This window comes from Botryllus schlosseri, chromosome 10, assembly GCF_051294905.1.
Source record: "Botryllus schlosseri isolate E-star chromosome 10, Bs_hap1, whole genome shotgun sequence".
NCBI lineage: Eukaryota > Metazoa > Chordata > Ascidiacea > Stolidobranchia > Styelidae > Botryllus > Botryllus schlosseri.
Window position 1 is genome coordinate 28073776 of NC_137245.1, and position 15238 is coordinate 28089013.

The 15238-nt window shown below is 37.7% G+C and overlaps 1 protein-coding gene across 1 annotated transcript in view; it reads left to right on the forward strand.

Moving 5' to 3' along the window:
* LOC145447664 (sushi, von Willebrand factor type A, EGF and pentraxin domain-containing protein 1-like) overlaps window positions 1-15238 on the forward strand; it is a 65774-nt gene that overhangs the window by 20449 nt on the left and 30087 nt on the right. Inside the window, exons 22-34 of the mRNA XM_080325919.1 lie at window positions 1796-1949; window positions 2915-3091; window positions 3598-3869; window positions 4532-4688; window positions 5540-5716; window positions 7070-7314; window positions 8246-8399; window positions 9175-9351; window positions 11407-11597; window positions 12317-12506; window positions 13086-13262; window positions 13775-13995; window positions 14445-14598. Coding sequence (XP_080182045.1) covers window positions 1796-1949; window positions 2915-3091; window positions 3598-3869; window positions 4532-4688; window positions 5540-5716; window positions 7070-7314; window positions 8246-8399; window positions 9175-9351; window positions 11407-11597; window positions 12317-12506; window positions 13086-13262; window positions 13775-13995; window positions 14445-14598 — 2446 coding nt within the window. The remainder of the gene's footprint in view (window positions 1-1795; window positions 1950-2914; window positions 3092-3597; window positions 3870-4531; window positions 4689-5539; window positions 5717-7069; window positions 7315-8245; window positions 8400-9174; window positions 9352-11406; window positions 11598-12316; window positions 12507-13085; window positions 13263-13774; window positions 13996-14444; window positions 14599-15238) is intronic.

Below are 15238 nucleotides of genomic sequence, written 5' to 3' on the forward strand. Positions count from 1 at the left end.
AATGCATTTACCGGAGCTAAAAATCAGCACAAATCTCAACAAACGGCATCAGAAACCATTGTTTATTGCACTCACAGCTACTTGCAATATTTTACATACACCTTGGGTCAACACTTATAAAACAAATCGCCGTTTTTTGGTGTAACATATAAGTGTTGCTCTGGTGCGCATTTGATATTTGAGCACGTTCTTTAAAAATTTAGAGTAGGTTCCAGATCCGCTTTAGCCACATCATCATTGTTGGTTATTGCTGACATATCATAAAGCTTATCAGATAAGATTTGCATAATTCAATTTTGCAACTAATCCTCGATTTGCATATTTTTAGAGTATCGGCATTTTGGCGAGTAGACGATCATTCACATTCTAAGAAAACATGCACGGACCATCGTCGACTTGTTGGTACCTTCATTGAATACTGCCTTGCAACCTGACCAATAATATCCCCCTGGTTTTGTTTCGTTATAACATTTAACCGTCACTGGTTTCTTGTTTGTGTTGTTTCTGAAGGAAACAGTTACCTCAGGTTGCAGTGAACTCAATATATATGTGTACAACTTCGATCTCTACACTGGCATCTCGCCGTTACGCTTATCAACAAGATCATAGCTTTGAAAAGTGTGGCTACATGAAGCTGCCTGTGTTCCTTCTGGTCCTGGGTAGCTTCAAGCAACTTTTGACAATAGTGTCAACTGGGACTTCGTTTGCTTCTCCAAGCGTATACAGCCACATTCACGTAACATTGTTTCGAGATGGATTACATCAGACTCTTCACATTACTATGCTTGGCAAATGTATAGATTATGGAAGAGGTGTCCTGTCCTATCCTTGCCTAAATATGAGACGCCCTTGTACAGATACTTGGTAGCAGCAGCGTCTACCACCTTATATTTTACCCCAATTATTTGCTGGCATTTCGACCATGTAATGAACGAAAACCATATTATCTTTATCGAATCCACACCTTTTTTTACTCCATATGTCAATGGAAAGATCATGACTTCCATAAATCTGTTCTTCGAGAGGGCCTGACTAAACATAATGCACACATGCCCTCAGTCCTCATATGCATTCAATTCACTAGATTCAGCTCAATCTCCCCCCGAAGATCCATCTCGTCAACCGGAGCAAAGACCCTTTGCCCTTGTACAACCGTAGTATATTAGTATGGACAATACAGATGTCGGCTTGGTCGAATGGTACATTTCAAATTTCATGTCCTGTAACACGCTGAGCTTCAGAAATATAATATTACAGAGCTTTGGTGACTTGGAACTAGGAAGATCCCGGGCCTTGTATTACAAGGGATGTTGTTGCTAACACAGTTAGACCGAGTCGATATTAACAAAGTTCTGTTGTTACAAACGGCTTTTCTGCGTTTATCAGATACATAACCACTTTAAAGAATATGAAACTGCGATGCCTGAAGGTAGAAAAAGTGTAATGCGTCAAAAAAGCCACTCGGTAGTTCTAGGTAGTTCTGTGTATATCTTTTTTATTTGTACTAGATGAGTGATGAAAATCATGGGTAAGGTGGCTTACATAAAATAAATAAAAGTCAAGAAGTTTCAGCCGAACAGCGTAAGATTCGACTGAATGCCAGCTCTTCAAAAATGAAAATGCGTCAAAAAAGCCACTTGATCGTTCTAGTGTTAAACATATTCAGAAGCTTTGTTGAATAGTACAGTATAGATTATATTATATCAAATGTCATAGAACGAAAAGCCTTCGAAGCGAAAACACCTGTAAATGATTTTCTGCATAATAGTAAGTTTTGAATTTTTGTTTTGTTTAGCGTCGACCGAACGGTAAGGTCTCTTGTACAGAGGAAGATCTCCTGGGCTCTACGTGCTTGCTCCTGTGTGACGAGGGCTACGAAGTAGGAGGAGAGTTCAGAACTCAGTGCGTGGGAGACGCAAAATGGAGCAAGACTCTCGGATTTTGCATCAGTGAGTGGCGGAATCGCTCGAGAGCACATTGCATGACTTGACTCGACTCGAGTCAAAATGCGCAATGACTTTTGACTCGAGTCAAATTTTCCACGTGGCTTGACTCGACTCGACTCAAAATGCACAATGACTTCTGACTCGAGTCAAATTTGCCACGAGGCTTGACTCGACTCGAGTCAAAATGCGCAATGACTTCTGACTCGAGTCAAATTTTTCACGTGACTTGACTTGACTCGAGTCAAAATGCACAATGACTTCTGATTCGAGTCAAATTTTACACATGTCTTGACTTGACTATACTCGAGTCGCTTGGCAAAAATGACTCGAAACGTAAATTGACTTGGCTCAAGTCAACTCTTACACGTGACTTCACTTGATTCAGATGTGGTTTTAGTCAAACTTAAATTTTTGAGTCAATTTCAAGTCATTAAATAGTTGGTCAATGGACCTTCAAAATTGAATGACTTGACTAGAGTTAACTTTTCGTGTGACTTGACTCGGCGTTTCAAAAATGTGCATTGACTAAAATTCAAATTTTTGAGTCAATTTCGAGTCTTCAAGTAATCGGTGACTTGACTCGAGTCACCTTCTAAAATTGAGTGACTTTGCTTGACTCAAAATGTGCAATGACTTGTTTTGACTTTAGTCCACTTTTTCGACTCGGTCTCGGCGTTTCATAAATGTTTATCGACTCATGACTCATGTGAATATTTTGAGTCATTATCAAGTCATCAAGTATTCGATGACTCGACTCGAGTCAAAATGTGCAATTTCTCAATAAGCCTTGTGACTCGTGTTTTGGCGTCTTATATCCACTTTTTCACGTGACTCGGCGTTTACTAAATGTCAATTGACTCAATTTCATGACGTCAAGTGACTCGACTCAGAATATGACTCGAACTCGCTTCCAAAGACTTGAAGCAACCGGTAATAATGTAGCAGTGAAACGAGGTGATTATTTTCAGAAATCAAATGTCCGAAGCTAGCCGCTCCCAAGCAGGGCCGGCTGTCCTGTTCCGAGGGGGCCGCGTACCAGTCCACTTGCGTCACGACCTGCGAAGAAGGTTACGAAATTGTCGGAGAGAATGTCACTGATTGTCTGGCAAGCAGAAAATGGACGGAAGATGTTCCAACTTGCGAACGTGAGATTTTGTTATGCTTCTCATAATCACAATTATCATACATTTTGTATATTTTTCTTTTTCTTCTCTTTATATAACTTTCTCGCTGGCTGACCAGCGACTCATTTCATGTCTGCAAAGTTCGCCTTTTATTGAACATTTTATTTTAGCTATACATTTTTTTCATGTTAACGCGGGCTGATCGTAGACACGTTTTCAGGGAAGAAATGTTTGGTTTTCATTAATTTTTAATTAAATTTGAATCATATGTAGTTGTTGAGTCAAAGTAGCTTTTGTCCATTCTTCACATTTTGAGAAAATTAACTTTATATAAAGTTTTTCTTTTTCTCTCGGCCATATCTTGGCCATGATTTCAACTTTGAAACAATCATACGCATGACTGAAATAGCTGAAAAAAATGAAAACTTTACGAAAACTTGATATTCTATAAATTTGAAAATGGACCTCGAAATCTAAAAAATTGACATAAAATACCACGATGATTTATTTATTTTTTAATATTTCAGGCAAGAAATGTCCGATGACTACCCTGCGTCTGCTGAAAGGCACCGTTTCGTGCACAGACGAAGTCAACACCGGCTCGCAATGCACGTTTCAATGTGACCCGGGCTACGAATTTGACCCAACCAGACCCGCCAAGGTAATTTTTGCAGGTCTGGTTGAAGGAATAGCTACTGATGTGGTCAAGCTGGTTTGCGAAGATAACAAAGTTTGGAGTGAAGCGAAACCGCAGTGTGTGCCGCACGAATGCGTTCCTTCAAGCAGGGTTATGCGAGAGGTGAGATCAAGACTTGTACAAATTACTGGATTTTAAAAATACGCAACTAGAACTATTCATTTTTCAAAACCTGTAACTGCAACTAGAACTAAAACTGCTCACTTTTGGATATGCGCAACTAGAACAAGAACTAGTCTCTTTTCAAAATCTGCAACTAGATCTAGAACTGCCCACTTTTCAAAATCAGAAAATAGAAATAGACCTACTCACTCTTCACAACTAGAGCTAGTACTACTCACCTTTCAAAAGCAGAAACTAGTACTAGTTCTAGTCGCGAGTTCTAAAAAGTGAGTTGTTCTAGATCCAATAGGGCATTTTGAAAAGTGGGTAGTTCTAATTCTAGTTTCTGATTTTGAAAAGTGTGTGTAGTTCTAGTTCTAGTTGTGAAGAGTGAGTAGTTCTATTTCTAGTTTCTGATTTTGAAAAGGGGGTAGTTCCATTTGTGAGTTTTGAAAAGTGAATAGTTCTAGTTCCAGTGAAGGATATTTAAAAAATAAGTAGTTCTAGTTCTAAATGGGAGTTTTGAAAAATGAATATCAGTAGTTGCTGTTCTAGTTCTAAATGGGAGTTTTGAAAAATGAATATCAGTAGTTGCTGTTCTAGTTCTAGTTTGGCATTTTGAAAATGCAGACGTTTGTACAAATCTGATTGTCTACAAACAGAGAGAAGAGAACGGAAACATTCAATGTTCTGACGGTGACAAATACAAATCTGTTTGCGAGTTATCCTGCGAAAAAGGTTACGAAGTCACGCAAGGCCGTTCTTCAACAGTTTGCACGGAAAAAAAAAGATGGGCCCCCATACTCGGACTCTGCGCAAGTCAGGCATTTTCCTTTCTCACTTTCCTGATTGAATCAGAATCAGATTTGGCGATTCTTGCCAGATTTAGATCAGATATGAATGTATGACGTGGGCTCCCAACCTTATTTACGCCGTCATCCCCAAGGAGAAACGACCTTTGGCCCTGCTGAATTTTTCCAGCGTTTTAAAAAGATTTGGAAACCTTATTGTAATCATTTCACTGTAAAAATGATAACAGTGATATTACATTATAATTCATGAATACATATCAAGTTAATGTGATGGTTGCGTTATACAGATTTGAAGATGAATTTTTTTTTCAAATTGGAAACCCTGATTTGAACATTGAAAAAAAAAACGCTTTACACCAGATTTAGCTCGATTCTAACTGGTAGATGTGAACGCATTGGAGTTTACAAATTTTGAAATTATCAATAAATATTATTTTTTTTTAAAAATTTTCACTGTCAACCACGTTAAATTGTGGAGCTGTGTAAATAACGATGCATAACTAATTTGACGCAATTCCAACCCGTAGAAGCGAAGTGATTTTAGTTTTTGATTCATAATTCTGGGATTATCCGCCGTCCAGGCTATTTTTGCGAGTCTCAAATTTTCAACTGCAAATCGCTTTGCTTCTACCAATCTGAAATGAGCAAAAATGGTTAAACATTGTTCTTTTGGACAACGTAACAATTTCATGTTATAGTATGTGTATATGCTATACTTTTCGGGGTACAGAACTTTGATATTCGAATATAGAACTATGAAACTGTGTATATACTCTTAACCTTAAAACACTTGTATCGACTTATGGAACTAGAATTTTAAATATTAAAGCTGCTCATCTCTGCAATGGTTCTTTCCAGGAGTCCGGTGCCCAATGTTCAAGCCATTGATCAACGGCGCGCACCAATGTTCCAATTCCAACCTTTACGAGTCGAGATGCAAATTCGGTTGCCACGCTGGATATCGCATCGTAGGCAGCGCCCTTTCCGTTTGTCAAGCGGATAGAACCTTCACAAACGATGCGCCCACTTGCACAAGTCAGTGGTTTGCTACATTTTGCTAAATTGTGGTTGTATTTGCAGTGACATCATTTTGCTCGTTTTATTTCGCAATTTATCATGTTGCTGTTTTTTGTTTTGCCTATGGTTGTATGTTGGCCTTGGTGGTTCGGTTGCATACTTGTGCTGTACAACTTACAAATAAGCAACTGGAACTAGAACTACTCACTTTTCATCACAACTATAACCAGAACTACAACTACTCACATTTCAAACTGCAACTAGAAGTAGAACTAAAAGTACTCACTTTTAAAAATGATCAACTAGTACTAGAACTACTCAATTTTCAAAATGCGCAATTAGAAGAACTTAAATAGGCTTTTCGAAGTACAGAACTTCAATATTGCAGCAAACAATACGTTCATATTGTCATATTTATTCCACTGGAAGCTTTTCGACTGGCTCTCTTCAGCAGTGAACGCCAGTAAATGATGTTAACCAAATTCGAAATATAGAAAGAATATTGCTGTTATGACGTAATAATGACAAGTACACATAGTCGTGAACGGCAGTAAACAGCCCACGGTTACGGTACAGCACACACAAAATCAGCTGTAAAACAGCCGAACGACAAAGCAACACTAATGGAAGATTCCCAACGTGTAGAGATGTTCCTTCTGGCGACAGAGGATCGGCTTTTGCAGCTTTGTAATGGTTGATTCAAGGACCTTTAAATGAAAAAGAGAACGAGCACGAGCAACTATGGAAAACTGATTGTTATTGTAATGTTTTGCACACTCTGGGTGTTTCAAGAGGTGCTGTCTGATGGCAGAATGAGATGCTGTTACTTGGTCATAATCACGCATGGTAACTAGGGACTGTGATGATGAAGCAGACATGTTATCACCCTGCGAGTTCCTAATTTGACCCACATACCGACTGTCGCATCGGCACGTATATTGGTAACTACAACTACTAGAACTACTACAACTACTCATCATTCTCACATGAGCAACTATAACTTCTCATTTCAAAACTTGCAACTCGAACTAAACCTAATCACTTTTCAAAATGTACAACTAAAACAACTCATTTTACAAAATGCAGAAATAGAACTACTCACTTTGCAAAATTTGAACTAGAATTACTGACTTTTCAAAATGCGCAACTAGAACTAGAACTTTCCATTTTTCAAAATGCGTAACTAGAAGAAGAACTACAACTACTTGTTATTCTTAAATGAGCAACTAGAACTAGATCTACTTACTTTTCAAAATGAGAAACTCATACTAGAACTAAAACTACTCGCTTTTCCAAATGTACAACTAGAACTATTCAAACAACCTGCAGCTAGTTGGCCGTCTGCTCACTGACCAATATGTTTCTTTCCAGAGATTGAATGCCCTAGCATTGAGAAAAGCCTAAAAAATGGGAACGTATCTTGCACCGACGGCTCCCTCTTCGAATCGGAATGCGTGATGACCTGCGACACAGGATATGAGATGGTGTACGACGTGACACACACTCAGACGTTGGACAAAGTGATACGACGGTGTCTGGCGAGTGGTACCTGGGCGGGAGATCAACCCGTGTGTCGCCGGAAAAAATGTTCCATGAGCGATGGAGCTATTGCAAAAGTAAGACCGTGTAGCCAGAGTAGGATAACAAGAGATTTTCAGCTTTTTAAAATTAGATTAGACTTGAAATTAGTGAATTCGCAAAAGAAATCCAACAATGATCAAGTTCACTTCATATCAAATCAAAGTTTGATTCTCTTAAGCTCAAGAATGGCAAAATGTCTGTACAGCAAGCTTGGCTCATTTCAAACTATACCGTTCTCCTGTAGCATTTTCAGAACAACCAGAAATGAGATTACAATTAAAATAAGAGCCTATATTATTCAAATTTTACTCGCCAGCTCATAAAATTGTTAGGTTGGCTTAAAATCACCGTGCAACATATTTGGCTCAATTCCAACTAGTAGAAGAGAAGAGAGTACAAAATGTTTGATTTATTTTGAAATAAATAAATAATTTTTTTTACAAAATATAAAATTTATTTTGGAACAAACCTAATGAGTCTACGACATAGCATGCAACCTCTGAGGATGTGGGTTAAATTTCGGGTTGCTACCATTGCCAAGAGCCGTATTTTTCATGTGAGCATTAGGGTTGTTGAAAAATACGTTTTTTTTTCTCAAATTTTGTTGCTAGTTTATAAAATTGTTAGGTTGCCTACAAAAAAACAGCCTGTAGAAGCGAAGTTATTGGAGCACAAAATTTTGGATTTAGAAAAAAAGAAGATATTATTTTTCAAAATTCCAAAGTTATTTTTGAACAAACTTGATGAGCATGCGACACTTGAGCATGTGGGTTAAATTTCGGGTTAGGGTTAGAGTTACGATTAAAGTTGGGGGCTAAGGTATATATAAGGGTTCATTTTGGGGTTTTGATATCGCATGCTCAAGACACGCATTCCAAAGTGCCGCATGCTCAACTTAATCAAATCTCATGCTCGGCCTTCGTTATTCGTTGTCTCATGTTCAAATGTCTTGCAACTATTTTTCAGGCTAGGATTCATGGCGAAGTGACCTGTCCTGCCATTCTGTGGTTTCAATCCGTCTGTACTGTGGAGTGTCACACCGGATTCCGATTGGTCGGCCCCAGCCGGACCGAATGCCTGGCCAATTCTGATTGGTTTCCTCCTTTGGGATATTGCGAACGTGAGTATCCTCTTGCTATCAGTATTGGAAAACTCAAAATTTTTCGTTATTTTCCAAATTAGATTAGAATTGTAATTATAGATTTTTTTTTTAAATTGGATAATAGTTAAAATTAATGCTACACAGCGTTATCCAAATTCGATAAGAATTACAATTACAGCTACACAATTTTTCCAAATTTGATTTCAATTAGAAGGGTGCGGTAGCTAGTTTTTCCAAATAAGATTAGAATTAGAATTATAGTTTGTTTATTTTCAAATGGGATAACAGTTGAAATTATAGCTACACAGTGTTATCCAAATTCGATAAGAATTACAATGATAGCTACACAATTTGCAGTAGCGGTGCGGCAGCTACAGTTTTTTTCCAAATTAGATTACAATTATAACTACACAATTTAAAAAAAAAATTGGATTATAATTAGAATTATGTTTACACAGCGCTTTCGAAATTAGAATAGACTTATAACTACACAGTTTATTTCCAAAATTGGATTACAATCAGAATGGTATCTACACAGTGTTTTCCAAATTAGATTAGAGTTATAATTGTAGCTACACAATTTTTCCAAATTGGATTACAATTAGAATGGGAGTTTTTTTTTTTCAAATTAGATTCAGAATTAGAATGATAAATAAACAGTCTCATTTAAAATTACATTATAATTAGTGTTATAGATATGCAGTTCTTTCCACATTATACTATAATTAGAACTATAACCACATAGTTTTACTCAAATTAGATTCGAAGTAGAATTCTTTCCTTCATTTGACAGGACGAACTTGCCCTGCACTTAGAACGCCGCGTTACGGTTCTATGGATTGCACCAACAAAAACAAGTTTGAGTCGATATGCAAATTCTGGTGCGAATACGGCTACGAGCTAATCGGGTTTGAAGAATCGGAATGTCTTGCGATGGGCCGATTTTCGGTCGGAACACCGTTTTGTAGAGGTTTGTAATGACTTGAGACGTGACTCGACTCGTCACAATTTCTCTGTGACTCGACTTGGCTTGAGTCGTTTTGTGTATTGACTCGACTTGACTCGAGTTATTTTAGTACGGTAATATAGAAAATGATTCGGCTCAACTTGAGTCACTTTGTGTATTGACTCCGGACATTTTAAAAATATAGAAAATGACTTGACTCGACTTTACTCGAGTCATTTTAATAATATAGAAAATGATTCAACTCAACTTAATTCACTTTTATTAATGACTCCAGACATTTTAAAAATATAGAAAATGAGTTGGCTCGACTCAACTTGAGTCACTTTGTGTATTGACTCGGGTCATTATAAAAATATTGAAAATGACTTGACTCGACTTGAGTCATTTTGTGTATTGACTCGAGTCATTTTAATAATATAGAAAATGATTCGACTCAACTTGAGTCACTTTGTGTATTGATTCAGGTCATTTTAAAAATATAGAAAATGACTTGACTCGACTTGAGTCATTTTGTGTATTGACTCGACCAGAGGTGGTCAAAGTAGTCAAGAAAGCTACTCAAGTAGAAGTAGAAGTAGCGACGAAAAAATCTACTCAAGTACGAGTAGAAGTACTTCTTCCATAAGCAACCTAAAACTACTTGAAGTAGAAGTAGAATTTACTGACTTTAAAAGTACTCAAGTAAGTAAGTAGTTGTGAAACCGATCCTAATTCGTTCACATGGATTGTGAAAAGGTGCAAATTGAGCTATGCGATAGGTGACGAGCTCGATTCATATTGATGCATACCTGCAGGTATCCAATTTTCGATAGCATAAGCAGTCGTCCACAAAATAGGATGAAAATGATAGTATTATTATGGAAATGCGATACTTATCCTCTGTTTTCTCGAACAGCACGTTTTAGAAAATAGCATGGTATAGCGCCATCCCCCATAGTATAAGGTCCGTAGTTTAGTCGAAGAGCAGTACGGAGAAGTTGTATAGGATACGGTGTAAACACTTTGCGCGATTAGCAAACGTTAATAAAAATATGGGGGACCGTAAAAATGCCATATTGCGTAGCTTTATTTCCGGAAATTAAAGGAATTACTACACTTGCTTTTTATACTTCAACATGTATTTTATCCAGACAAAAGAACTGATATAAATTATAACTTTTTATTTTCATGCCTTCAGTCCAGAAAGTTTCAAAGGCGGTATGCTAAAACAGCACTAAAACTAACAAAAGAGTCAAGAGTCCACTTTTCCAGGTTAGGACGTGCCATGGACATGCTAGATTACGATATGACAAGTAAGTAATCGATTGCGAAACATCAGTTTCAAACGATATGATGAGCCATATATACTGTGATGAATTATTTCATATGGGCGAAGGGCGACAATGTAGTGTGAGCGCAGGGACATATAGTTCTAGATATCTCTGTGTGAACGGAATCATGCCAACCCGCTACCTAAATTATATTCATCGATACTTTCGTGAAATCATACTGGTAACCCCGTGTCTACTGCGCGCGAAGCGCGACGAAAATTCTGGGCTTTACTCAACTTTTATGAAAATTAAATGTTGATGTTACGTGAAAACAGCCCCGAAATTCCTCAGTCTATCTTCCTGATTGGAAGATTGAACTACTTCTACTTGACAAACTGAAAATAGCGAGAAGTAAGTAAGTAGATCACAAAATGTTACGAAGTAGAAGTAGAAGTAGCGAAAATCAGATCTACTTGAGTAAGTACCAGAAGTAGAGGAAAACTACTTGAGTACTTCGAAAAAGTAGAAGTACTTCGTTACTGACCACCTCTGGACTCGACTTGACTCGAGTCATTTTAGTTATATAGAAAATGATTCAACTCGACTTGAGGCATTTTGTGTATTGACTCGAGTGTCTGAGCATAGTTATAAAAAATGACTTGAACATGACTTCGACTCGGTGGTGAATTGAAAATGACTCGACTTGACTCGAGTCACAACTATGAAAGTGAGATTGACTCGTGACTCGGAACCCAGCGAGTTGGTTGAAACCTTGATTAAAAATGCTGACCCTGAAATTAACATTCAGAAATCCTCTGCCCTCCCAGTTTCATGACCGTGGATAATGCGACTGTGAAATGCAGCGACTCGAACAAGCTGGACTCTGAATGCGTTTATAAATGCGACGACGGATATCAACTCACAGAAACGAGTTTTGAGTCGCTGGTTTGCACAGATACTTACTCTTGGAGCGAGTCGAAACCAAAATGCGAGAAAAAGGTAAGATTTTTGTTAATCAGGTACAATGCTCAGCTGGGTTGTTCAAAAATAAGTTTTCTCTTCCAATTTTTTTTATTTTATCTTTATCAAACACAAATTTGGTGTGCGGGGTTTCTTTAGCCAACCTTAGAATTTTATCAGGTACCAGTGAAATCGGGAGAACCCTTCTGTTTGTGATCAGGAAAGTGATTTCCCAAGGGGTTGGAAATGTGGTACTTTTTCTTCGGAGCATTTTATGACAAATAATCAGTCCTAAAGCTTTGGGTTTTGTTAAGTAGAATGTGGTTTTGGGATGTTTCCATCACTTCGAGCAATAACACTGCAGCTATATATTCTAAATTTGCACCAATTTGTAGTGCCATTAGTAATATTGCGTTAGTCGCAAAAAAACGTTTTGCAATTTTGAAAGTTGGCACCTCCGATGAAATACAGTTTTTAGGCAAAACTAAGATGAGAATACATACTTATTTACTTACTTTAAGCGTTAAGAAATATATCAATATTCACAGGTATAGTTTAATGGCACTAATTACGTAATTGGTTATGATTTTAGACCACTTCTACTTAACTGTTTTCTATTTTTTAGCGAAAACTTGGCTAAGAATACTGACTTTTTTACTTACTTAGAAATTGCTACTTCTAGTTGTACTTGATTAAAAATTTATGAATCTTTTTCACCTGTACTCGAGTACCAATGCGGACTACTCTGCGTGTTTCAGACTTGCCCGCAAGCAGACCAGAGGCTGATACGTGCAGCCGAGCACGGGACGTTGATTTGTAGCGACGCAAACCGCTTCCAATCTATCTGCAAAGTGGATTGCTTCCCTGGCTATAAGATAACGGAAGGCGGGGCCTTTACGGAGTGTCGGTCGGACCAGAAGTGGGGACCCGATCTCGGATATTGCATCAGTGAGTGATGGATTTTGTGTTATAAATTTTCATTAAAAAAAAATAAAAAAATTTGAAAAAAATTTTGAACAGATTTTAAATTTGGTAAAGTAGATTTGTTCATCATAGATATGAATCTAGAAAAAAATTAGAAACAAAAATTCGGAAAAAATTTAAATCCTGTAAATGGATTTCATCGTGACAACTTTGGTTTGGCAATAAAATTAGAATAATTGATTTGAGATAAACTTGGATTTCAAATAGTAGATTTCATCGCCGTAAATTTGAACTTGGTAAAGAAATTTGGGAAAAATGAGAATTGGAAAATGGGTTTTGTCGTTGTAAATCTGAAATTGGAGAAAAAAGATTTGAAATTAAAATTGAAAATAATTCGGATTTGGAAAAATGGGCTTCATTGTTATAAGATTTGATTTGGAAATACAAAATTGGAATGAAGGATTTGAAAAAAATGGATTTCCAATAATGGGGTTCATCGTCGTAAATTTGGATTGGGAGTAAAAAAATTGAAACAGAGATTTAAACAAACAATTTGATTGGATTTCATGGTTAAAAAATCAGCAAACATTTTTCGTCTTTTAGAAATCAGTTGCGAAGAATTCCCACCTTTGGACAACGGAGCCACGTCGTGCACGGACGGTTTGCGCTACCAGTCTGTCTGTTCGTTCTCTTGCGACCCGGGCTACGAACTCTCTCACAGACGGTCGGCGACCTGCCAGGCCGACAGAACGTTCAGCGACACACAGCCGGAGTGCAGCAGTGAGCTTGATACTTTGTTTCCAAACATGTACAAAGTATTGCATTTTCATAATTTACTAGTCACTTTTCAAACTTGCAGATACAACTAAAACTACCCACTTTTCGAAACGTGCAACTAGAACTACTCCATTTTAAAACTCAACTACAACTACAACTAGAACTACTTACAATTCAAAATGCACTACTACAACTAGAACTAGAACTACTTACATTTCAAAATGCACTACTACAACTAGAACTAGAATTACTTACATTTCAAAATACACATCGAGAACGAGAACTACTCCATTTTAAAACTCACAACTACAACTACAACATAAACTACTTACATTTCAAAATGCACTACTACAAATAGAACTAGAATTACTTACATTTCAAAATTCGAAACTAGAACTAGAACTACTCACTTTTCAAAATGCACAGCTAGAGTTTTCACTACTCATATTTCAAAATGTGTAACTAGAACTACCATTCGTCAACTAACTAGTCTATTTGTGATGTCACTTTCTCAGAAATCCAGTGCAGGATATTCCATACACGAATCTCAAATGGCGAAACCACATGCTCGGAATCCAACTACTTTGGCTCGATCTGCGAGTACGAATGTGACGTCGGATTCGAGAGAGTCACAGGCTCGGAGAAAGCAGAATGTCTGGCCAACGGAAGCTGGAGCGCAAGGAAAACGGGGTGTGAGAGAATATTCTGCGACGGAAACGCAGACATGTTTGTCAAGGTGAGATAAATTCGAAATTCAAAAGAAAATCTAAGAGAAGTACAAGTAATACCATGAATGTATACTCAATTTTGAATTTATTATTCAAATTTCACTGTCAACCCTATGAAATTGTTGCCTTGTGTACAACAACGATCCAAAACAAATTTGACGCAATTCCAACTTGTGGAAGTGGAAGCGAAGTTATTTGGGTTTTTCATTCGTAATTCCTGGCTGCTTTTGCAAATCCAAAATTTTCAACAGCAATTACTTCGCTTTTACCGGTTGGAAGTGAGCAAAAATGGGTAAGAATCGTTGTTTTAGACAACTTAACAATATTTTTATAATAAATTCCTGTGTGTTCACATCTATCAGTTGGAATCGAGCCAAATTTAGTGTGCAGCAGATACACATCTTTACTGACCACCTTGAGAATCTTGTTTCTTGAAAACGGCGAATCTCACTTTCAGGCTCGAAACAACGGAGAAGTCAGTTGCACGAGCCATTACTTTTACGGGTCCGTGTGCTCAGTCACGTGTGACGCAGGGTACGAACTCAGCGTCGAAAGTAGATCGGAATGCATCGGTACTGGTCAGTGGGGGGGAGAACTCGGAGTCTGTGCCCGTGAGTAGAGTCTTCATTTCTTATCCTAAGTGTGACCTTACAAGCGCAGAGTTTCACGATTGAAAAATTTTATGCTTTTATGCTTTTCAAAATTTAATTAGTAATAGATTTAGGGCGGAGATAATAAAGTTAGCTGACCCGGGAGAATGCTAATCATGTGATTAAAAACTGCTAATCGGGACACATTTTAGGCGGAGATAATAAAGTTAGCTGATCCGGAAGAATGCTGATCGTTTGAATAAATACAGCTAATCGCAACGCATAAAGTTGGAAAAGATTAGGCGCGATGGTTAGTCGAGGTGTCCCGAGTTTTCATTCAAGTGGCGTTATCTGTTGCATCATAATGAGAAAACGCGTAATAGGCTGTCAGTTGTCAAGTTGTTGAATGAAACAGCAGCCTGCTGACAACCATACTACCACTGTAATAGGTAGAATTATCATCATCGCCAAACGAAAGTCGTGTCCAATTAGTACGGTACAGCTAAGAAACAGATTATAGAACATTGATATCGCTCTGCGATGGTGGGTACTTAATTCGTGGATTGTTTGGTGAAGCCATTACCTAGTTGACAATCGGTACGGTCATTCTCGGAAATATTTGTGCGTAGGAATGGTACGCAGTTATCGATAGTTTAATCCG